At 44.1% G+C, this 25,959-nt stretch overlaps 1 protein-coding gene across 4 annotated transcripts; it reads left to right on the forward strand.

Moving 5' to 3' along the window:
- On the forward strand, window positions 1-25,959 carry PRDM4 (PR/SET domain 4). Of its 4 annotated transcripts, none has more exons than XM_044987133.1 (11): window positions 1-68; window positions 3,591-3,724; window positions 5,582-5,767; window positions 7,201-7,995; window positions 11,352-11,501; window positions 14,371-14,489; window positions 18,637-18,722; window positions 20,710-20,837; window positions 22,103-22,417; window positions 24,023-24,191; window positions 25,448-25,959. In XM_044987133.1, exons 2-11 carry the CDS (start codon window positions 3,592-3,594, stop codon window positions 25,749-25,751), a joined length of 2,385 nt encoding a protein of 794 aa, XP_044843068.1. In that variant the 5' UTR covers window positions 1-68; window position 3,591; the 3' UTR covers window positions 25,752-25,959. The 4 variants fall into 4 exon arrangements, with proteins under 4 accessions (XP_044843068.1, XP_044843074.1, XP_044843082.1 ...); XM_044987139.1 differs by lacking the exons at window positions 1-68; window positions 25,448-25,959 and adding exons at window positions 131-451; window positions 22,558-22,648 and having other exon boundaries at window positions 24,023-24,156; XM_044987147.1 differs by lacking the exons at window positions 1-68; window positions 25,448-25,959 and adding exons at window positions 131-451; window positions 23,876-23,917 and having other exon boundaries at window positions 24,023-24,155.

A 25,959-nucleotide genomic window follows, 5' to 3' on the forward strand; every position in this document is an offset into this window, starting at 1 on the left:
GCGGCGGTTGGGACGCCGGGGGAGGTGGCGGCGCTGCGCGAAGAGCGGCGGTTCCGACGCGGCGGGAGGTGGGTACCCGGCGGGAAGAGCCGAGCGCGGCCGCGGAGCGCTTCCTGGATGCCGCCGCCGCTGCCGCCGCCGGACAAAGCTGAAGCGGCGCCGCGGGCCGAGGCCGGCGGGTTCCCGGCCTGTGCCGGCGTCAGGCCCCCTCCCCCCGGCGGGGCTCGCGCCGCTCGGCGGCCCGCTCTCTCCCCGCCCGGCCCATGAGGCCGCTGGGGCGCTGGGCGGCCGCTCGCTGCCGGGGGCGGCGGCTCCCCTCGAGCGCGGCCCGGGAGCCGGGCGGATGGATGCCCCAGCGGGGAGCGGCTCCCGGCGGGGGCTGAGGGGCCCGATGCTGCTGCTGCTGCCGCCGCCTGCGGGAGACGCCCGGCCCGAGGCCCCTGCACCCCAGGTGAGCGGCGGCGGCGGCGGCGGGGCCCGCGGGTGGCGCCGAGCCTCGCCCGCTGCCCGGCCACGCGGCCCTGGCCCTGGCCCCGCCAGGCGCTGCGGGATCGGGGCCGGGCGCCGCCGCCGTCTCCCTGCTTGCGGCCCAGGAGGCCGGTCCGGCTCGCGGCGGGGGCCCCTGCAGGTGTCAGGTTCTCGGGCCCCGTCCCGGGGTCGCCCCGGGCTGTGGAAATCCCGGACAGCGGCGGACAGACTCGAGGCATTGAAAGTCCCCCGTGAAACTCGCCGTTTAGCTGTAACCTGGCTCATAGCTCGCTCGGAGCTAGACCTCAGCCCGGCCCCGGTGTCTGCAGCTGGTGCTGGCCGCTGGGCGATCCTCCCCTGCGGGGGCTTTCCACCGCCACTTGACCTGGCGGGGGATGGAGGGGCAGGACCTCCCTGGATGGGAGCATCCCTGGGCAGACTTCCTCAGCAGCACCAAAGCAAGAAAAGAGCCCTGGTCAGGATCAGTGTTTGGTCTGGATCAGCACTTGAATCCCCAGACTGAAAATTTGGTCCTGGGCGTGTGTGTATGGATTTGAACCTTAAATGAAGAGGAAAATGTGTGTTAACTTACCTGGATTTGAAATTTTGTTGGCTACTTCTGCAAAATATTTTTCCTTCCCATTTTCTACGCGAATTAAACGCTGGTGATAGGCGCTGCATTGAAAGTCTTGGGGTGGGTTTATCAACATAAGTAGGTAAAATAGTCAGACACAATCCAAATTGCCCTCAATCCTGCCAAGTATGTGTCTACTCTGTTTTGGAAGGGCCCCCTTAATGGGGTGAGAAGGAGTTTAGTTTAGTATCCATGTTTGAACCAGTCCTTGACTTCTGAGACTGTCAACTAGTGTGTAGTGCAGGGGTGGACAAACTTTTTGGCCCAAGGGAAACATTGGGAAACTGCATGGAGGGCCAGATAAACAGCCTGGCCCCTGCCCCCTATCCGCCCCTCCCACTTTCCGCCCCCTGACTGCCTCCCTCAGAACCCTGACCCATCCAACCCCCCCTGCTCCTTGTCCTCTGACCGCCCCCTCCTGGGACCTCCTGCACCTAACCGCCCCCCTGGGACTTCACCCCCATCCCAGTAGCTCTCAAACTTTTTTTACTGGTGACCCCTTTCACACAGCAAGCCTCTGAGTGCAACCCCCCCCCCTTATAAATTGTAAACACCTTAAAATATATTTAACACCATTATAAATACTGGAGGCAAAGCGGGGTTTGGGGTGGAGGTTGACAGCTCACGACTCCCCATCTAATAACCTTGTGACCCCCTGAGGGGTCCTGACCCCCCTTTGAGAACCCCTGTCCTATCCAACCCCCCCCGCTCCCTGTCCCCTGACTGCCCCAACCCCTATCCACACCCCTGACTGGCCCCCTGGGACCCCACCCCCATCCAACCCTGCGTTCCCCATCCCCTGACTGTCCCCCCCCCCGAACCTCTGCCCCATCCAACCCCCCCATCCCCTGACTGCCCCAACCCCTAGCCACACCCCCGCCCCATGACAGGCCCTCTGGGACTCCCATGCCTATCCAACCCCCCCATCCCCTGACCCCCCCCCAAACCTCCACCCCATCCAACTGCTCCCTGTCCCCCGGGACCTCCTGCACCTTATCCACGCCCCCCCACCCCCTTACCATGCTGCTAGAGTGGCAGGACTGGTTTATAGGAAAGCCTGGGAGGTGGGTGGGTGCAAGCCGTGCTGCCCAGCAGTAGCGGCAGGCCAGAGCGCTGGTGTTGCTGCTGGGGAGGGGCTGGGGATTAGCCTCCCTGGCTGGGAGCTCAGGAGCCTGGCAGGACAGTCCTGTGGGCCAGATGTGGCCCTTAGACTGTAGTTTGCCCACCTCTGGTGTAGTGTGATAGTGGCTTTTTCACATATGATGTGTACACATGTCCATTAAGTGTACTGGCTTGAATACCAATTAATTACCCACAGAACAGCCATCCTGTGGAAGTGAGTTTGTCACTACTTTCCAGGGTCATAATGGACTAAGGGCTTGTCTACACTGGCACTTTACAGCGCTGCAACTTTCTCGCTGAGGGGTGTGAGCTATAAAGCACCAGTGTAGACAGTCCTACAGTGCTGGGAGCCGGGCCTCTCGAGGAGGTGGGTTTTTTGTGTAGCTGTGCCGCGACTACACAAGTGGCAATGCTTTAACATTGCCAGTGTAGACTAGTCCTTAGTGAGTTGAAGGTTCTGTACCTAGTTGAGAGACAATGTGGGTGAACTAATATCATTTATTGGACCAGCTTCTGTTGGTGAAAGAGCCAAGCTTTCAGACTACACAGAGCTCTTCTTTAGGACCCCGAGGAAGACCTCTGTGTAGCTCCAAAGCTTGTCACTTTCACCAGTGATCCAATAAAAGATATTACCTCACCCAGCTTGTCTCTCTAATAACCTGGGACCAATACAGCTATAACAACAGTGCAAACAACTATGACCAGTTGAGTCATCTGTTCCACCCAAGAAAGATTTAGTTTGATTCTGCCTTTAAAAAATGAGTTTAAATCGATAAACCTTAAAAATCAAAATGCCTATGTGCTGTTGTTCAACTTTTAATATAAATAATCCAGCTACTGATAGTATAGAAGGAACTAGTACAGTTATTTGTAATTATGGTGACAGTCTTGTAAAGATATATTTACAGAATCTAGATCACAGTAAAGTATTTTGATACTTGAGAGAGCTTTTCTAGTTTGTTGTTTATTTATTTAAAAAATAAAAAAATGAAATCAAAAGATAAATTTGACAAATCCTAAAAATGGAGACTTAAAGCAGATCTCCTTTCTTTTGTACTATAGAGACTGGATATTTCAGCATGAGTATGTACAATTATTTTTCATTCAGCAACATTGTTCAATACTAAGGCAGTAGCGAAGGAGTTAAGATCTGATTTTTGTCTGTTACTGTTTATTTTTGTTTTATTTTATCTAATTTGATTAACATTAGATATGTTATCTACAAAAATTATGTGTGCCATTTGATAATGGGCGGGAAACTATATTGTCTGCTTAGATTAGTGAGGTGGACATATGTTGTATACAAATCTTATTTTTCTAGGACTGAAGAAACTAAGAATGATCTTTTTGTTTGTTTTTTTTGTAGGATGAATGAAATGAACCTGAGTTCGGTAGGGATGGACCAGCTGACCTCATCCTCTGTGAGCAATGCCCTGCCTGTCTCAGGAAGTCACCTGGGACTTACTGCATCACCCACTCACAATGCCATACCGGCACCAGGTAACTTGGAGAGTTGCAGGAAGGGCTGATACTTGTCACTTGCTATGTATTTGCATTTTGCATGACAGTTGAAAATCAAAGTAGCATAAGTGTGAAGTGCTCACAGCTGGATAGAGGCTTCTGGGTTTGTCCTCTGAAGGCTGGAGTCCTCAGGGGGTGATACGATCACGCACTTGAGCAGATCTGACATTTGATCTAGTGGTTGTAAACCACACTGTGGGACGAAGAGACACCTGAAAGTTGCTGCTTGTTTAGAAAAGGCAAAAGCAATGCTTTCTGTGGTAAGATGTGTCCCACACAATTCAGTTCATTTTTGTCTTAATAGGTATTAATGAGCTACCTGTCTCCCTTTCTCTCTCCTTTTTGCTGCATTAATCATTGTGGCATTTGAGTCCCTAGAAATATGAGCTGTTGCTGAGAAATCTGCCCCAGACTATGTAAAAGAGACGCTCAGATTATATTAAATGATAAAACACACCTCTTTTCTTGACACGGTTTTCAGGAAGTTGCACAGAAGTGTCCATTACAAGTGAAAACATAATAAAGAATGAGACAGTATATAAAAATGCAGCTATAGGGCAGGACGCCCAGCTAGATCTTAGCTGAACCCCAGATTCTAGAAGGGGTGATCTTTCTTCTGGGGATACTCCACTTGCCTCAGCCACTTGCGAAATGGAGCATGACCTCTCAGGGTAGAACCAGCCCCTAGGAGCAGCAGCAATGCAAGGTGGGCCCAGCTAGGACTCCTTGACCTCAATATCTGGATAGTCCCTTGACCCCAGCAGTGTCAGTGGACTGCTTTTTACAACTTGAACCCTGGATAGTTTCTCTTTTCTGATCAGTTGTTTGCCCCAGCATCCTCACAGTCCTTCCAGTGTCAGGCTTATCTCCCATGCCTTCCATAATCCTGTACATCCTTCTTTCTCTCTCCTCCCCTTCTGTCTTTTTTACCTTCTCCTTTTACTGTTTATTCCATTCATTAACCCCTTTTGCCCCATCACAGCCCCATAATAAAATTAATAAATGAAGTTTTGTACTAAAGAAAATGAAACACAATTTAAAGAAACTTGAAATGAAAAAGTTAGTATTTTAACATTTTCTTAATTAACCAAAAACTTTCAAAAATGTTAAACAGAAAAGCTCTAACTGCTAACAATAAATGCAACCGTAATACTTGCATGTACTTGTATCTTAATAAATCAGTAAAAATTACATGTTGGGAGTTCAGTTACAGGGAAAAGGCAGATGTAGAACATGCTTTAGGAAATTAGGTTCTGTTTATCCCTCAGATTGCTCCTGGTAGCATTCTAAATATGCACATGAAAGCTGAGACCTTTCATTATACTAACTAGGGGAAACCCCTATAATAGATAACATGTAAATTCACATAGCTAAGTGCAGTGTGTGTGTGGCTTTGGCTACATAACTCACAGATTCCAAAGACAGAAGGGACCATTGTGATAATCTAGTTTGGCCTAACTTCCCCAACATAAGGCCTAGAGCATATCTTTTAGAAAAACATCCAATCGTGATTTTAAAATTGCCAGTGATGTCGCCAATATTCTTGGTAAATTGTTCCAATGGTTAATTACCCTCATACTTAAAAATGTATGACTTATTTCCACTCTGAATGTGTCCTGCTTCAGCTTCCAACCATTGGATCGGGTTATACCTTTGTCAGCCAGATTGAAGAGTCCATTATGAAATATTTGTTCCCCAGTTAACGGTAATGGGAATTTTGACTATATTCCTACACTGCACTAAACCCATAAGACTTTAGTAAACATTTGTCTTGGTTACATGTTCATTAAACTTACATAGTTCCACTGAATTTTAATGGGCATTTTCTTCTTGCAGGCTTGCCTGTTGCAATTCCAAACTTGGGCCCCTCCTTGAGTTCCTTGCCCTCTGCCCTCTCTCTGATGCTCCCAATGGGTATTGGAGATCGAGGAGTGATGTGTGGTATACCAGAGAGAAACTACACCCTACCTCCACCACCTTATCCTCACCTGGAGAGCAGCTACTTCAGACACATTCTACCTGGTATGTAGTATAGCTCTGAAGACTGAAGTTTAGATAGGTGCTGTTACAGAACACCTGAAGAGATGCATATCTTTTTTTTCCTTCTGTGCCTACTTAAGACTGTGAAAGAATACTCTGCACGGTATTCCTTATGAAAAATTCCCCAGGTTCTTCCTCAAGTCTAATACATCTATTCTACATCTATATTAAGTGCAGAGAATTACCATATAATTTAATGCAATTGCCCTTCCATTGGAGAGGTGGTGGGGTTCTGGAGGTTGCCTGGGCCGTTTTCTGCCCTATTTTCTTCACAGCCTGTGGGGAGGGCAAGGGGCAAAGGGCCTCTGCCCCTTTCCCAAAAGCTGTGCTCTACCTCCTTCCCCTTAATAGAGTGCTGAAGGGCTGTGCTCCCTGTTTTGCTGAGGCTTCCCAGCTTTTCACAGGCCTCAGTATGGTGACCATATACTCCACATAAGGCTAGCTTGCCCTGAACAGCCAGCACAGTTGCTGACCTCCTATCCCTACAGTGCACCATTGGCCTCTCTCCTGGGACTGTCTGCGAGGGTGCCGGGTGGCTGGTGCTGATGGGCAGGTCTACTAGGATTCAGGTTCTTATATTGGGCTGTTAGTCCCTACCACAAAAAGGTTTAGGATTGCTGAAGAAGAGGTGGTGATTTAGCCCTTAGAGAAAAGAGCAAAGGCCTTCATGTTACTCTTGAATGATGCTCCCCCAGCTGATCCAGGAGTTGAATTGATGGGTTCTGGAGAAAGAACTGCAGCCAGACATATTGGCTGATACAGATGATTGAAACAAGTGTATAAAATATATATTTTAAAGTAAATGGGTAAATCCTGAAGGAGTTCCTCCAGTTTCTTTAATCCTAACAGAAAGATATGGGCATCATCACATGGTTTGAAATGTTCAGTTCCACTAGCAGTCTTTTGAAGACTTTGTTGAGATGTTCTTATTTATAAGAAAGCAAAGCATACTTATACCCAAACTGCCATATAAACTTTTTCTGACTCCTTGTACTATAAAGTCTGGGTCATGTGTTGCCAGAAGCTCTGCCATCCTGAATTTATCAGATTAATAGAGCATTTGCATTGGTGGATGGAAACTAGCAGAGGTGACTCATCATAATTTTACAAATTTAAACTGCACCTGTATTCCCACTGGTAAAGGTGTATGGTGGTCACATATTTCTTTGTGATTGGGATGTTTCAGAATTGCCAGTAGTTTGTGTTTGCAAGACTTACCTGAGTCTTGTCTTAACTTAATTGAAAATAAATGGACATGTTTAAAGGAAACTGCAGACTCATAAGGTATCCAGACCTTAAGAAAGTGTGATGAAGTGGATTGCAGTTGTGGATTGTTTATTACTGTTTGAAAATTGATATTGTAAACTCACCCTCTCTTCTTTTTTTCCTTTTCTCCACGTCTTCTCTTTCATCAGGTATTTTATCTTATTTAGCTGACAGACCTCCACCTCAATACATCCACCCCAACACTATAAATGTCGATAGCAATTCAGCTTTATCTGTCTCCAATAATCCTTCAGCCCTAGATCCCTTCCAGCCCAGTGGAACTGTGGGACTGGAACCAGGGATTGTCTCCATGGACTCTCGTGCAGTGAACACACACGGTGCTCAAAGCCTGCATCCTAGTGACAGCCATGAGGTAGCACTGGATACCACGATCGCTATGGAGAGTGTTTCGAGGGTAACCAGTCCAATATCTACTGATGGGATGACTGAGGAGCTTACGATGGATAATGTAGCTGGGGATCATTCACAAATCCCAAATGGCTCCCGGAATCATGAACCATTAGCTGTGGACACGGTAGGCAGTAACTTGGCTTCAGATGCAGTGGGTCATAGTGGTGTCATACCCATTCATGGTAGCACTTTGGAGCTTCCTGTTGTCATGGAGCCTGACCACATTGCAGGCCGGGTAAGCGGTATATCGGACAGCACACTAAATGACTCCATACATACTGTGGCCATGAGCACCAACTCTGTGAGTGTGGCGCTCTCTACCTCACACAACCTAACTTCCCTGGAATCTGTCTCCTTGCATGAAGTGGGCCTCAGTCTCGAGCCTGTGGCTGTCTCTTCCATAAACCAGGAAGTAGCCATGGGGCCAGGCCATGTGGATGTGTCTTCAGACAATCTTGCCTTTGTACCATCATCTCTGCAAATGGAAGACTCCAATTCAAACAAGGAGAATATGGCTACCTTGTTTACCATATGTGAGTGTGCCAGTGTACTTGCTTCTGCCTCTGGGTAGTATTTATCATGTAACTGTTATAAGGGGTGAGAATATTAAGACTTGCAGCGAGTCTTACAGACGTCTTTTGGTGGGAGGAACCTGTTAAGACCGTTAAACAAACCCAAAAAAGCTGGAAAATGTGCAGTTGAGGATTAAATCTCCAACAACTAGGCATTATGGGTCTTGATTTTAACATCATTCTGTTGTATCTGTCTTCTCGCTTTGCCTGGAGGTTGGAACCTTAATCATTACCCTGTGAACTTTTTGGCTTTTGTGGATTTCTTGACCTTTAAGAAATTTATTGCAATTTTTTAATTTGACAAGTTTTAATTACATCACATGTATATATCCATGATTATAACATAGAGTGACTTGTAAAGAGCCATGAGAAATGAGGCACTCAACAGAAAATCCAGAAAGGAAGGGAAGGGACGTTCTTCTAACTTTTTTCCAATGACCCCTATAAAAGGGTTTTTGTGTTTTGAGGCTAATTGATCTTTCAAGAGGAGGAGTTCGGGACTTGCTCTAGAGCCTATCATAGTATATCAGGGTTGGAAGGGACCTCAGGAGGTCATCTAGTCCAACCCCCTGCTCAAGGCAGGACAAATCCCCAGTTTTGTTTTGTTGGTCATCCCTCCTGGACTGCCTGAAGGGTAGTGCTTGAGATTATCACAAAGTTCATTTCCTGTGATGGAGATCTGTGTCTGTCTCGTACTTCTACCGCCTGTCTGGCGGGCTTACTGCCACTTAACTGTGAGGCTAGATTTTAATATGAAGGCCTTTAAATTTCAACATCATGGTCATTATCTGATTTTCATCTTTCTCTGTCCTACTACATCCCATCAGAATCCCCAATTGACTAGTCATGCATTTGAAGAAGAAACACATTTAGTTTAAAAATCTCCACATTTTGCATGATTTTATGTGCATGTAAAGATTTTTTTAATCAGATCTCTCTGATATCAAATGATTGTAAGGATTTGACAAAGCATAAATTGATGGAATTGCTGAATGCTACTCTTGTCTACACTTCCCAAGAAAGGTATGTTCTTATTTCGGGTTAGCTAACCTGGGGTTGAAAGAGTAGTGTAGACACAGCAACTGTTTTTAACTGGGGTTAGCAGCTTGGTATGGGCTTTAACTTGAGCTGCTAACCTCAGTTAAAAGCAGAGTTGCTATGTCTAAACCGCTGTTTCAACCCCAATTAGGTAATGCAGGTTAGCTAACCCAGATTAAGAGCGCACCTTTTTTTGGCAGTGTAGACATCTTACGTTTTATTGTAAGGAATAACTTTCCAGCTGAAAGCTTTCATTTTAGCTTTTTATTTTACTTCTGAATAAAACGAGTTTGTGGCCAGAAAGTAAGGAGGGAAGAGATTTTTCCCAGTTACTTCAAGCTTGGTCTTTTTCAGTGGTTACTGTGGGAGATCGGTGCCTCTTTTCAATACCTCCATTTTACAAATGGGAAAAATACAAAGCACACAGCAAGGCTAATAACTACTCACATCTCTTGAGGCTAAAATTATTTGTAAAATATTTTGAGATTCTCTAGATAGGAGTACTAATGTTCAGATAAAGTATGGGCAATGAATTTTCTCATCCATTCCACTATGAGATGTAGATGTCCAGTTTTTTTTTTTTTAAGTTAATGTTGCCATTCTAAGTGTTCTACTTTGTATTTTCATTCATTTCCATGCTGTCTTTCGGTTGTTGAACTAGGGGCTGTTTCACATTATCAACCCCTGTTACTGCAGTTGCTCTAAACATGAGTGTCATACTTACGCATTAATCCATTCTAATTTCAGCCCTACGCACTCATCCATCCAGCAATGGATATGGATGTGATCATATAGTCATTCAATATGTATTTCATATAGCGCCACGTTATGATACCATTATTCATTTTGGGGGCAGACCATCAGCTGATATAAATTGTCGTAGCTCTGTTGACTTTATGGGAGCTGTGACAGTTTATACCAGCTGACCATCTGCCATACTGAATATACCTAATACCACAATTAGTCCTACTGGAGTTGGTGAGACCAGTTTGGGAGGTACTACTCACTCTGAATAAGGCTATTGCAGTTTGACCCATAACACATTAATTCCAGGATGCGCACACAAATCTGCCATTGTTCAATTTGTATGTAGTATTTTTCCAGGTGAAGAGATGAGGTATTATGGAAGGCTGAGGATTGTCAGCTCTGTTCATAGTGAAGTAGAGCAGCAAGCTCTTTATGTGACAGTCAGTCATAGTGTAAAATACTTCTCCCAATTGTATTTAAAGTGGATGGAAATAATTTTCAGTAGTGTTCTATAGAGATTTATGTTTAGTGACAGCTATTGGAAATTACTCCACTGAGTGCTCTTGGGAACAAATTTCCATTCCTTTCACTGGCATTCCATAAATTCAATTTTAGTGATAGACTTCACACAGTATAAATATATACCAATAAGTCCCTCTACAGGGGTTTCAGTTTCTGCTGGAGTGAAGGTGTTCGTGTGACAAGATCATAGACAGGAAGTTTAAAAAAATCCCTCTAAGATGGTGGTGAAATGGAAGAATCCTGAAGTCTTAGCCTCCCTTCACTAAAAAATTCTACACACACGAGCAGTCTACGTTACTTGTCAGATGTGCTGGATATGCAAGTCGGAAAGATGGCTAACTGCCAGTATTTTCTAACTGCCAGTAAATCTTACTCTACCTGTGATTTCAAATGAAGCTGTTTTTTCTACCACTTGGATCAGTACCGGTAAAAAGGATGCTGCAGTAAGAACTCTGCTCCAGTTTTCTTACTGATGCATAAGGAAGAATAGACTTCCTTTTCCATTAGTATACTGGATATGCAGGGATAAGGTTAGAAAAACTTGTTAAAGTCAGTAAAGTAGGCAGAGGCATCGCAAAGCAAATCTGTGTAAGAAGGGTCCATTTTTACATAGTAGCTCTTCTGACTAAAACAACATTTTAATTTTAATGACGTTAAAATCCAGTGAGCAGATGAGTGACCAGTCAGAAGAAACCTATAGTCTGATCCTGGTAGGATTTCTCCATTCCCAGCTCTGTCATAGATTTCTTATGTGACTTTGGACAAGGCCCTAATTTCTCTTGCTTCCATTCACCACCTATAAAAGGGGTATAATAATACTTCCTCCCGCCCTATGTCTGTCTTGTCTAATTGGATAGTAAGCATTTTGGCAGGGACTGTCTCTTACTGTGTGTTTCTAGAGGGCTGATCACAGTGAGGCCCTGTGTCATTTGGGCCTTCTTGGTGTTACTGTAATAAAAATAATAAATAATACCTCACTGATCCGTGTTGTCCTTTGTCTACACTCACAGGGTGCACGCTGTGTGACAAGGCCTACCCATCAGACTGCCCAGATCATGGGCCTGTAACTTTCATTCCTGACACCCCAATAGAGAGCCGAGCCAGACTTTCTCTCCCAAAACAACTTGTTCTCCGGCAGTCTATCATGGGACCTGAAGTAGGTAAGGAAGATCTATCTATCATATATCTCTACACAGCAGTAAAACAAACCCCAGTGATATTAACATAGTTATGGGACACAATAGGAAAGGGTCTACACATGAAGAAGGTGACTCCAGAGGTGTTCCCCCTCAGACAGTCACCATGATTACTTATAATGTGCAAAATAATCTTGGTCTCTGGCCATGTTTTTGGGCTTTGCCTAGACTAGGATTTTAGGGTGGCTTATTAAATGTGTTAGCTAACACATTGGATAGTCTTGTATAGACAAGACTATGTGTATTTTACGATGTGCTAAACTGGTCGAATTGAAGGCTGGAGCAAAGCCTAAGCTTCAATTCACCCTGCTTAGTACATGTTAAAGCAGGGGTCGGCAACCTTTCAGAAGTGGTGTGCTGAGTCTTCATTTATTCACTTTAATTGAAGGTTTTGCGTGCCAATAATACATTTTAACGTTTTTAGAAGGTCTCTTTCTATAAGTTTATAATATATAACTAAACTATTGTTGTATGTAAAGTAAATAAGGTTTCAGAATGTTTAAGAAGCTTCATTTAAAATTAAATTAAAATGCAGAGCCCACTGGACCCGTGGCCCGGACCCGGGCAGTGTGAGTGCCACTGAAAATCAGCTCATGTGCCGCCTTCGGCACCCGTGCCATAGGTTGCCTACTCCTGTGTTAAAGTATATATTGCCTTGTCTGCACTAGACTTTTCAGACATGTTTGCTAGTGTGTTGTAACATACCGGTACTTTAGTAACCATTCAGCAATAAATAGGTCCTGCAGTATTCCTTTCTAGGCAAAATATATTCTGTTTTCAATGCTGGAAATGTTGCACAGCCACAATAAGTAAAATATACATGTAAAATATAACTTTAGACTTACATATTTCATTCAAGGAGGTATTTAGTGTCTTTTGGAAGAGATTGTTGATGTGTGGAAGAGTAAGTAGCCAGCATTTCTGAAAGAAGGCTCCATTCAGACCAAACAAGATCCAGGTGGTGTAAATTTCAATAGCTCCATTGAAGTCAAAGAAACTAGAGGGACATACACCAGCTGAAGAACTGACATGTTCTCTCTTGACATGGTCAGCATTGCCAGTCCTTTCCTATCTTGAGTCTTCTTTTTTTGAGGAAGATTATCAAAGAGATTGCGACAAGGCAGCTCTAGCAATAATGAGTCCTAACTTTCCTAATACCAGTCAGTTTGGTTTTAGACCTGAATATGGTATAGAGGTTGTACTAATTGTGTTGGAAGATTATCTCCTGGCAATGGATAAAGATCAGGCTTCCAATATTCTGCTTTGGTGCTAGACCTGCTAGCAACTTTAGTACTGTTGATGTGCCAGCAGACCCTAGCTGGGTTGATTGACTTGCTTTCGAGTCTGTGCAATCCATTTTTATTTTTGGGGGTGCCTCCTGGGGTGTGTGGGGAAATAGTATTGGATGATTGCTCATCTGCTTCAAAAATTCACTTTTACTGGGGTTTATTAAGTCATCCTTCCTGGTTATTAGGTAGTTAAGGGAGTCAGTGAAGCAGACTGGCTCTGTTACCTTCAGAATGTGGATTACCCCCAGATTTAGGACTCCATGTCATTAAATCCAGACACTGCAGTTAAGTAACTTTCCCACTGTCTGGCTGAAATTGGAGCTTGATAAGAGCTAGCTGCTTGAGGTTTAACTTGGACAAGACAGAGATACCAATTGTAGTTTGGGGGAAAGAACCAGAAGAAACAGCGGAGTTGATATCTGACCACTATTCATCCATTAGGGCTGGTCTACACTGGGAATTTATATCGGCATAGCTATGTCTCAGAGGTGTGAAAAATCCACACCGTTGAGAGACATAGCTATGTTGACCTAACTTCTGGTGTAGACCGCACAAGGTCAACAGAATTCTTCCATCGACATAGCTACTGCCTCTTGAGGTGGATTACCTGTGCTGATGAGAGAACCTCTCCTGTTGTTGTAGTAGTTTACAAAGAAGCGGTAGAGGTACAGCTGCAATGGTTTAGTGTGGACATACCTTCAGGTTTGCAATCTGGGGGTCTTGCTGAATCCCTAACTGCTTCTGGGTGTTCTGGTAGTAGAATTGCTCAACTGCCACCTTTTCCATCTGCACTTGGCAGGATGATTGTGACCTTCCCTTTAGATGTGGACCTCGTTATTATAATGCATGTTTTTGTCACCTTAAGATTGGATTATTGCACTGCACTCTCCAAGGGTCTGAAGACTAGTTGGAAACTTCAGCTAGAGAAGCTGGTTTGCTTAGTGATGCTTCTGGTTGGGAACAGATTACCTTTGTGCTCTGTGTGCTTTCCGCTTTGTTCCTGGAAGCTATCAAATGTATTGGCGTGGGGCTATAAATATAAATGTTTAATAATAATAATATGGATACAGGAATTTCTCTGCTCATCACAGAAATACATTTGCCTCTGATGAGAAATGCAGAAGCTACTTAACAATGCCCAGCAACAATTCTGGCAATTTATGGGGATTAGGTAGGCTAAATTCATGGGAATTAGGTAGGTACTGAAATGATAATTTTCTGGTTCTGCAGAAAATGCCATAAAATCTTTAATGGGCATAAATGGTCAGGACGTTCGTTTTACAGCTCATCTGAAAGTAATGAGTTGCTTTAGAAAACAAAAATAAATATTGTAATTAGATCAAAATGGCTCCCAGGGGTGTTGTATGATGGCGGTGGCTCTTGTTTCTATAATAATTGTATCCCATTTGTGGAACACAAGGTTTTATGGTCTGATTCCCAGGTATAACCCTCAGAACATTATCTCATAAACATTGCGTCTTTTAGTTGTGTTTGATTTATTGTTTAAATAATTGATTCTGCAGTCAGTGCCTTTCTGCTGATAGGTGTGTGGACTCGGGAGACCATTTCTGTGAGGACTTGCTTTGGACCTCTGATTGGGCAACAGAGTCACTCTTTGGAAGTAGCAGATTGGACAGACAAGGCAACCAATCACATTTGGAAGGTCAGCTTATGTCATGTCTCCCTAAATCTTATGTCAGTGTCAAAACTGCCAGTGTGGTAGTTTTAACTGTGTCTTGAATGCTCTCTTCTTTTTACCTCACCCCCAGATCAAGGCTGTTTTTGTGGGGGGGTATATGTATGATACCAGCTATGCAATATGGCCTTTGCCAGGCGCCTCGTGACAGTTGATATAACACAATGCACTGACAGTTAAGCTTGTAACATAATGGAACATTCTGTAGTCTAGGGCTAGGTCCTAGAGTGGGCTACTTGTGATGACCAATATTCCGTAGTATTGCACGCTGAGTTCTCATTTGTACTCGTGGAATCAGTACTGTTTTATTTGGTTACGTTGCAGACTGTGTGGTGTCCCCACCAAAGCGATAGGTCATTTGCTGTAGGAAAGCATGTAAAACCTTTAGTTTTTCTTTCTGGGCCATCCATAAGTGTCACCAAGGTTTCCTGATCTCTCAAAGTCAGCTGATTCTGACACCCTTGATTTTTCTAGCACCAGCTCTGTCACTCTTGACTTTCTAATACCATCAGCTCTACACGTGGCAGTCAAGTGCTGAGGATCCAGCAGTGCAGGTCCAGGAGAAACGCATGCAGTGGGATTCAGTGCCTAGTTTAAATGGCTCAGAGGTCTGCAGATCTATCTAGAATGACCAAGTCTGACGCCGAAATCCTAGCACTACTGATTCTGTGTTTATAAGTGACACTGTAATCCCTGATTCTTTGGTGTCTACTGTGTCATCACTCCCAAATCTGGGTCTCTGGTACCAGAAATGTGTTTTCCCTCCAGTGTCAGATACTTAGTCTTATATAAATAGTACCCAGAGGTGACGTCTGCTGATGGTTTACTTGCAGGAGGGCCTGCAAGATAGTTGGACGAGGATATAGGTATTCCTTTTGTGGGAGTCCCTCTAGACAAAATCAGTAGAACTGTTTCTGTAACCATGTCAGGATTCTTAGTAGGAACTGCCATGAGCTTTCTTTGCTCTGAAACCCTAGCTGAGATGTCCTTGTGCCAAGATACCCTCAGCACTGAAATCTTGGAAACTATTCCCTGGTCCAGACTGGAGGTGGCTCCCAAACCGACTGAGTCTCATTCAGTGCTGCAACTCTGGGAATGAATACAGCTAATCCAGTGCTAATGTCCTGACTTTGAAACCATCCAAGGCCATTGGTATCCAGAGACAGTTAGGTTCCAAGCACCAGTATCAATGCTTTGTTCTGAAGACAGGCCACAAAAAGCTTTCCTCGAGTCCACACCCTTATCTGCTGATGCTGGATAACTGGTTCTGCATGCTTCTCCTGTTTATGTTCAGTCAGCTGCATATTGACAGCTCTGAGATTCCAAGAAGTAATGCTTTATTATTTAAAGGAGAAAAAAAAAGTGGCAGCCTCTCCAGGACCATGCTGCCTTTGCACCAGAAGTCTCAGTTCTGATTAGATTGAGCCATCTGGTGCCATGTCTTTGGAATCTATTCTACAGCATTGCCAGGAAGACCTTGGATTTTCATCCTCTGTGTGTAGAAGGCAATCTGTGTCAGGTGCAGGTTCTTTAAAAGTGTTTTCATATTGTTTTAAACTTATCTCCAGTCTCAGTGCCCAGTGGGAAAGCACTTAACTTGTAAAATTGGGATTCTCAGCTGACATTAAGAACAATCCCTTTGGGATTGTTGATGTGTTTACTATTCCTTGGCTAGTCAACACATGGCAATTGCTACGAATAAGGTGACATTGGCATTATATTTCCTCTCCTCGTAGATAAACTGTAGCCATATTAATCCAGTACAATTCACCACAAATATCCATGGGATGCTTTCATTTAAGCAGCAAATTTAAAAAAAAAAAAAAGAGAGAGAGAGAGAGAGAGCGGGCATGCGAACTGTTTCCTGACCTGTGTCGTGGACATCGGGTCATTGGTGCATTCATGTCTGTATCTAGACTTTGGTACACAGATAGGCTCCTTACCCGTGGTACCTGGTGATACTTTTATCCAGACTTATGTCTGTGACCGCCATAAAACTGATTGGTTACAAAGGTACCACTCTTTCTTGACAGTACTTTCACCTGAGACACTTACGCCTCAGGTCATTTAAGGTGCAAAAGGCAAAAGTAACACATGCTTTTCTTGTGTTATTGGAAGGAGTAAATAACACTTCCTTATTTACTTTCTCCACACCAGTCATGATTTCACAGAGACCTAACGCCCAGATTCCAGTCTGAGCCTGGAAGTCTACACTGTGACCCAGAGCCCGAGCCAGCTGGCATGGGCCAGCCCTGGGTGATTTAACTGCAGTGTGGACATTCTCATAGTGATCTCACGAGTGTTCCCTCCAGTCCATACATCTTTTTTGCTTTGGGGTTGGAGTCTTGTTTCACAAAGTCCTTGGGATCTTTGGTTTTTTATTGGTCAGAGTATCATTTGTACCATGCACCTGTGACGACAGCATTACTCATAGCCATAGCTACACCCCACAGACTTAGTGAGGTACAGGTCAGATGGCCTATAAACTGTAGTCCATATGGGAAACATGATTTGATTAGTGTCCTTAGCCCAATTTCCAGTCTCAAGTCATCTCTATTTTCATCTCATACTGGCGACTAACTTGTCTGTATTTCCCCAAATCTCCCTTATGCCCTAGTGAGGACTTGCACATGTTCATTCATCTGGTAACATCTAACATATTCAACTGATCCAAAGGCAGCATCCATTGCATGTCTTACTGTTCTGTTTTGTTCATAGAATTTGCAAAGCTGTTACTCAAAACTCTGTAGGTTTCTGCAGCAAAAAAATTCTCTCTTACTGAGGTCTGATCTGTAAGAGTGAAATGCTGTAACTTCTTTTGACCCGCCACGTAGTTTTACCAATTTTGTATTCCTTGTTCACCTAGAACTCCTCAGCCTGTCTTTCTAGAGTATTAGTACTGCTTGCTAATCTCCACAAGCAGTAGTATGCAGAGGCCACTCAAAGAAGAGAGAGGTTACTTACCAGTCATTGTTCTTCAAGAGTCTCAAATCTGCGTATTCACTCTCCATCCCTCCACTACTTCAAATTCTCAGATCAAGAATTCCAAACTTAGGGAAGCAGTTGAGGGATAGATGAGGCCACTCCCATTTTTATACCCTTGGAACTCTCTATGATGGGGAGGGAGGAGGAATGGCCTGAATCAACATTACTGTAAAAATTTTTCGCAGCTTCATGCCAGGAGGCACCAGTCCGACAAGGGTGACTATGCAGAGGTAACACGCTTGAAGACTAACAGTTAATTCAGGCCAACAAATCCTTTTAACCTTCATTCTGGGGTATACACTTATACCCTCACTTACCTCCCTGCAATCTTTTTCTCATTTTAATGCTATTAGATGTGATGAAAAATGAATCACATTCATTCATTAATGTCTATCAGATAAACCTTTGTTAACTGCAGTTACTGACTTATCTAAAAAGTATTTAAAAATACAATGGTTAATATCTGAGCTGTGTGGAGCAAGTAGCTGGAGAGAGTCACAAGATACCAGTGTTCCTGACCTGTTAGAAAAGCAGATGAAAATATTTCTGTCAAAAGCCTAAATGGAAGGGAGGAGGAGAAAAATACTCAAATAAATGAGCAGATTTAAGACTAGTGATTGTGGTGTCAGGCATCACCCTATGTCAGTCTCTAGCTTGGTCTGCAGGGGTCAGGATGTTTGTGCTAACCTGAGGTGGGGGAGGGATTTGTGCCTTTGTGGTGGTGGCGGCTCCCATTAGGAATATGAGGTTCCAATGATGTTTGACTCTTTTCTCTCTACACCAAGGATGTGTGATTGTTGCAAGGCCTGTTAGATGGAGGGATCAGGGAACTTCTGTGCAAGGTACAGTGTTACCCTCTGAGGTTGAAGACAAACTCGGAGAAGAAACGACATTAAATCACTTCCTGTAGCTTAGGTGTCCCTATATTGTTATGGCCTGGTTCACCATTGGCGGCAGCATGGGCAAGACACAGTGAAGTCAGATGGCAGTTGTGTGGGAGGTGTCTTGCTGGAACGGGCGCCTTGCTCAGTCTGGCTAAGCAATTCCTCTCTTAAAGAAAGGGATGAGCTCTGACCAAAGTCATTGCCACATATTATCCTGACACTGTTTGTATTGTTTTTTCTGTCAGATGTACCACAATGGCGTCCTGGAGTTCTACATCATTACAACTGATGAAAACGAGTGTAACTGGATGATGTTTGTACGCAGAGCCCGGTGAGAGCTATGTTTACCCAGCTTGAGCAGAATTGGACCCTATGGTGTTGTCCTTCTTTTTTTTTTTTTTATGTCTATGTATTATTTGTGCTACCATAGTGCATAGGAGCCCTGTGCACCTATGGACCAGTATTCCATTGTGCTAGGCACTGTACAAACACAGAACAAAAAGACAGTCCCTGTCCCAAAGAGCTTACCATCTATCGGCAGGAGACAACAGATGGATACAGACAGGTGTGGGGTGGGGGAAAGAGGCGGGTTTGAAAATAGACCAGACAGACACAGGGTGGGAGTGGGGGTAGAATACAAGTAGTGTGAATGTGTTGGTGGCATATGTCATGTTAATTGCATGGTTTGTTTGTTTGGAGGGGGTTATTTACAAGGGGATCAACTAAATGGAAGGAAAAGGGAAGGTGAGGGGTATGGGTACAGGGCAGGGGAGTAGTGGCAGGTGTGGGGTGAAGCTGGGGTGAAAGACCTGTGAGGGACAGGATGGGTTGGCACAAACAGCCAGTCCCCTTGACTCCATGTGACTCTAAAGTCTGCCCATGGCCTAGAGAAATTTTGAAGAGTGAATGTGCAGCCCACTGCAGTGCTGCCCTATGTAATAATTAAAGAGTGGTGCTGAGTGAGCCTTAGAGGGATTTCTAGGAAGCTGGGATTGTTGCTAGGAGAAAATCAGTAAAGCGGCAAGCAAGAGGCTGGGCAGGGTGTTGTGGGGGGTGAACTAATGATATGGTAAAGCATCACTCCAAACCTGTGAATTGAATCTAGCCATTTGTCCTTTTAAACCTTATGCCAGCTGCTGCTTTTGTGATTATGGTGGTCTATTGTTCCCTTCCCTTCCTCACACTTTTTAAAATAGATCTGTTAAGATGGCATTTGCTTACTTTTTTGCTTTATACCTTTACTGATAAGATGCTCCCAGGTACTGCAGTGTGGGCCAAGACCATCCTTTTGTTCTGGGCTTCACTGCCTTTCTCCTAATCCCCACTGATAGCTGTGCCTTTTTCTCTGCCTGGGAGTCTGCAAGGAGAGCTGTGCAAACTGATGTTAATATTGCCCCATGAGTGGGTCAGTAGGAAGGATATAATAATTTCCCTGTTACTCCATGAGAGACAGAGCAGGTCTCCTCTGTAATTCATTTCATCAGGCTAGTGAGCGGGAATCAAGAAGTTGCTCCTGGCCTTGGGTCTTCTAGCAACGTATTGCAGTGCTGCTGGCATGTTCAGCCGTTGATCTGCAAGGCCAGCAAGACACTATTGCCTCCTGGAATACTTTGCAAGTACTTTAAATACAGCTATTTCTGCGTATAAGGGCAGGTCTTCACGGCGGGTAGGGATCGATCTGTTGCGTCTCATCTAGACGCAGATAAATTGATCCCTGAACGTGCTCCCATTGACTCCGGAACTCCAGCTCACGAGAGGTGGAAGTGGAGTTGACAGGGGAGCGGCAGTGGTCGACTCGCCGCTGTCCTCACGGCCAGGTAAGTAGACCTAAGATATGCCGATTTCAGCTACACTATTCACGTAGCTGAAGTTGCATATCTTAGGTCAACGACGACACCCCTCCCCTCCCCCCCAGTGTAGACCAGGGCTCAGACTCATTTTGTATTTCTCTTTCCTTGTCTTTTTTATTAGGGGCATTAGCATGAAAAAGAATCTTAGTTCTCTGCTTGTTTCCCAGTTTGCTCTCTGTGATATCAGTTATTTTCACCGCAACCAATTGTGATGTCACAAATGCTTGATGACTTTATAGGGGACTAAGCAATAGGAATAAACGAGCTTCATGTCATCATCCCTAGTAATAAAGAATGAGGGAAGTGATAGAATGGCAGTTGAGAAGTGTTTCTGAAATGAAAATTCCCCACAGGATGCTGAGAGTTCTTTAAGGAGATTCCATTATCTTTTAGTACTACTGATAGCTGTGCTTTTTGTTCCCAAGCTGACAATTTGAAAGGTGTTTAAAGTCTCCTTTGTTGGTGTAGGAATCGGGAAGAGCAGAATCTGGTAGCTTATCCCCACGATGGAAAAATGTACTTCTGCACCTCGCGGGACATCCCTTCTGAACAAGAGCTTCTCTTTTATTACAGTCGAGATTATGCTAGACAGATTGGTAAGAAGACAGGCACATTTATTTGATTTTACAGACAAAGTCGAACCTGAGCTCCCTTTTATATGCTGCTTCTGGGCTGTAAGTTGGGGTTTCCTTAAGTTTTTTTGTCAATGCTTGATAGTGAGTGGTATTGTATTCCTATAAATTCCAGTTCACTACATGTAAATAAAAGGTTCTTCACTATTGCTATAGCAGCCCTTTAATTTCTCTCTGATCAGAATGAAAAGATTTCGTATTCCAATGGGACAAAGAGTTGCTTCTCTGTGATCCATAACTTGGGAGAGGCAATAAAATGAGGTATAAAATTCTCCAGATTTTGAGTGGTCATAACCGATACTGGTTTAATGCTCTTCATAGTTTAAATTTCCACATAACAAATGTGGTGATGGTGAACTTAGTGCTTACAGAAGGATCAGGGCACTGAGCCAAACTATTTGTATAGTACTAAATGCAGTGAAAGCTTCCCTGCATATGCCTGGCTTAGTTGAGAGCCATATAGATGCCAACACTGATTAACAAGAAGGGAACTCTAGGTCGACCTTTAGTTTTCAAGCAGGAGGAACCAGGCACAAAGGAGGAGAGAATTTAAAATGACTGTTGCTTGTTCATTGGACTTCAAGGGTTGGAGGATGCTGCTTCTGCCCATAATTCTGTTAGATTATGATAGACCAAAATCTAAAGTCCTTACCCAGATGTATTTAATCTTTATTGAGGAAAACTTCCATTGAAGTTAAGAACTGAATAATATCTACCAGAATTTGGCTCAGTACTATTACTGCTATTAATATATATATATATATATATAATGCCTTTCACCCAAGGATCCCAAACATATTACAAAGGTGAATAAGTATCAGTATCACCCTTTTACAGATGGGGAAACCGAGGCACAGAAACTTGTTCAAGGTAGCACAGCAAGTGACTGTCAGTGAAAGAATTCTGATATCCCAGACCTTTATCTGTTGAGCTTATTACTTCACTTGAAGTGCAGTTCATCCATCCTGTAGCATATGAATAACTTTAGTTGGTGTTCCCAAGGTTCTTGGGTAGAACAGGTACCATAACCCACTGTAGTCTGTTGATACCCTTTGCAGCAAGCATAAGACTCAATTTAACAAGCTGTAGAAAAACCACTGCACTTGATTTTATGTAATATCAGAGACATTGGGGAAGGTAGGCAGCCATGTTATATAGTCGGCCAGCAAATGTTTTGCGTGTGTGAAGGAATGGTGTCTCTAATCAAAAGAAATGCTCTTGGGTTATAGGTGTCCCTGAACACCCAGATGTGCACGTCTGTCACTGTGGGAAGGAGTGCGCTTCCTACACAGAGTTTAAGGCCCATCTGAGCAGCCACATCCATAACCACCTCCCCAGCCAGGGGCACAGCAGCAGCCATGGATCAGGCCACAGTAAGGAAAGGAAGTGGAAGTGCTCCATGTGCCCCCAAGCTTTCATTTCTCCTTCCAAACTTCATGTCCATTTCATGGGACACATGGGCATGAAACCACACAAGTGCGATTTCTGTAGCAAAGCTTTCAGCGATCCCAGCAACCTCCGGACTCATCTCAAGATACACACAGGTAAGGCAGATGGCCTGAGTCACACTTTAAGATGCCAGTTCACAAAGAGTGTTGTTTGAATTGAAGTAAACTTACTGCTGGCAAAAGGTGCCAGATTATCAGCCCCCGAGACTGAAATCCTTTGTTCATTCACAAAATAGGCCCTTTACATACAGGAGCAATGCAGACTTACCCCAGCTACTGCCTCTACATGCTTCGGCTTTGACCTGGAAGGACTCTCTTTCTCTCCAGGTACTTATAAGGCCTCCATCACCTTAGTATCCAGGGACTGCCTATGGAGTGAGAGAGTAACAGTCTCCAGGTCCATTCAGTTCTTGATCCTCTGTGCTGAGACTGCTAACATGAGTGCCAGTTATGTTGGGGGGGGTTTGTGATGTGGACACCTATCCACTAGGAACTGGACTGAGACCACCATCTCATTTCCAAGTAAACTGCTGAACACTTGTCAGGTGGTAACTGACAGTAATCCACCTGTGCCAGCTTTAACTCCTCAGTCACTGGTTTAATCACACTGAGGTACATAACCAAGCCTTTATCCAGACTCTTCATTCCTCAGAGGTTAAATCTAAATAAGCTGTCAGCCTGTGGATGGCACCAATTACATACTGATTGAGGTTTATGGCTTCAGCCCTAAATCCTAGGATAAATTACTGTGCTCTGCACAATAGGATTATAGGAGCCACAAAGTACACTTGTTTACCTTTCAATTTCCTGCCTTAAAAAGTTTATGTAGTAAATATCTTTGCAGACTGCCTTAGTCAAATGGGTACCTGGTGATCGTAATAATTCCCATATAGCACTTTTCATCGGTATAGCTCAGAGTTTTTGAAGTAAGCCTCATTATCCCCATTTTACAGATGGGGAAACTGGAACAGAGTGGTAAAGGGATGTAAGAACATAAGAATGGCTATATGGTCCAGACCAGTGGTCCATGTAGCCCAGTATCCTGTCTCCTGACCATGGTCAATTCCAGATGCTATGAACAGAACAGGGCAATTATCAACTGATCCCTCTGCTGTTGTCTAGTCCCAGCAGCTGGCAGTCAGCTATCTTGGCTAATAGTCATTAGTGGACTTGCCCAAGGTCACCCAGAAGGCCAGTGGCCAAACCAGGAATAGGACCGAGGCAGTGTTTGAGTGTTCAGTATCCCAATTCTTAACCTTGAAATATAAGTCTTAAGGTCCAGTACTGAACACTTAATGATAGCACTCTTACAGTTAGAGGACTTTCCATTCAGATGTACCCCAAAGTGCTTAAAATATTCGATTATACAAATTGTTCATTAGATTTACTTTATTTACACTGACCTATCCCTCCCTTTGCAAAGCCCTTTTGGCTGAACACAGCATCTGGGTGTCTTGCCTCTTTATAAAGCTCCCAGCTCTGGAGTGATTGAATTGAGCTCAGGTGTCAAATTTTGATTTCTTGCATGGCTAGCCCAGACTGTTGTTTTAATAGGTCATCATGCTGAGATTGAAACAGAGCTGCAGGAATAGACAGGTGAATTCTTAATCTGTTTCAGGGAAAGATTTTTCTGTAGTGAATGATGGGGTTTTTTTCCCCCCAGACATCATTGTCACTGTGTGTGTGTGTGTGCAATTCTAGGTCAGAAAAATTATCGCTGTGCTCTCTGCGACAAGTCGTTCACCCAAAAGGCTCACCTGGAATCGCACATGGTCATCCACACCGGGGAGAAGAACCTGAAGTGCGATTACTGTGACAAGCTGTTCATGCGGAGGCAGGACCTCAAACAGCATGTACTCACCCACACACAGTAAGTGATCTTAAGTATGGCAGCTAACCAACAGGAAGTCTAGAGTAGGCCTATGGAGTAAATAACAGATCTGGACAGTATAGCGTACTCTGTGAACACACTCACAAATCTGGATTCAAGAGAAAATAAATATCACTCTAGGTTATGGGGAAGTGCATCTTGATCAACTCCAGGATGGCTGTGTTGTTGGCCGTCTGTTGAGAATGGAATATTCTGACAGGAAAGCTACCATTGAACCTTCTAAGGCTTCTGCAAAATTTGCTTTTTTTACTACAGAGAAAACCCAAATCATCCTGTTTGCATTGTGTAATAGCATTCTCAACCCTCAGTTTTTGGGAAGGAAGGTAATCCACTGATTTTTGTCCCTAATTCTCCGCTGAAAACTCTCCAAGTTCCAGTGTGACCATGCAGAATCAGAAATCATGCCACAGCTTCTCACTAGCATTCTCACATATCAACTCCTCGTCCCAGTCTCCACCCAGGGAATCCTCATCCAATCTGTCTTCCCCTGCCCCAAGCTCCTTGTCTGAATCTAATTCCTCCACCCATCCCCCTCCCAGTTCTTGACCTTTCTGCATTTGTCAGGCCGATTTATTCTCCAGTGTTTGAGATAGCAAGGGAGTATTGGACAGCACAGCACAGGGCAGGCAGTCTCCCTGCTCCCAGTTCTGGTATCTCAGCAGCTAGCCATGAGCACCAGTGCTCAGCCTCCAGCAGCTGTGCAGACAGAATCTATAGAGAATTTATCTGCCAAACTCCTAATGTGTCTACTGAACAGAGATTTTTCAAAGAAATAATTTGGCCAAATTTGGACAGTTCTTCCTGGGAACAACAGGCTGATCCCTGGTACCAGGGTAACCATACTGCCAAATTCCAAGTTCCTGCTCCAGCATCGAGTTTTGGTTAACAAAACTGTTCTGGTCAATGAATTCTACCCTAGAAGAACTTTATCCTGATTTATAACGAGGCTATACCATTGTTGGCCCTAATGGATTTATTGCCAGTGAGACAAAGCAACCTACACTGAGGATATGGAGCCTTTATGTGCACACAGTGGCTTGTAAACCCTGTGCAGTTCTCTCACCCTATATGTGAAATCATTTACAAACTGGGTCCTTTAAACTAGGAAGCACATTGTAACAGTGATTAAAGTAACCTTGTTTCCCCAAACTCCTCTAATCACTTAGCAACTATATATTGACAGGACTTGTTTATGTATCATGAGGAAAACCTGACTTTTTTTCAATCCCTTGTAGAGAACGGCAGATCAAGTGTCCCAGGTGTGACAAGCTGTTCCTGAGGACAAATCACCTGAAGAAACATCTCAACTCCCATGAAGGAAAGAGGGACTATGTGTGTGAAAAATGCTCCAAGGCTTATCTAACCAAATACCACCTCACTCGCCACCTAAAAATCTGTAAAGGCCCCACATCCAGTCTCTCAGCCCAGGAAGAGGAGGATTCGGAGGAGGAAGAATTAATAGAGTCAGTGAGGACTGAAGACTGTAGGATTAACAGTGGAGTGTATGCAACAGATGACTCACTCTCTGGACATAAGTGACAAAAGATGGAGGAAAACTTTAGATGTAAAATTGGGGAGGAAAAGTCACTCCCCTTTCCCCAAGCATCATGTTTTTATCAATGAAACATTATATCCCTATTTAATAAGCCCTATGGCTAAAACGCTGAATGAGAATGGATGATGCACTTATCTGTTGACAAGGAACAGTTTCCAGTAAGGAGATCATAAAAATACACTGTGCACAGAC

Source organism: Mauremys mutica, chromosome 1 (genome assembly GCF_020497125.1).
Source record: "Mauremys mutica isolate MM-2020 ecotype Southern chromosome 1, ASM2049712v1, whole genome shotgun sequence".
NCBI classification, from domain to species: Eukaryota; Metazoa; Chordata; order Testudines; family Geoemydidae; genus Mauremys; species Mauremys mutica.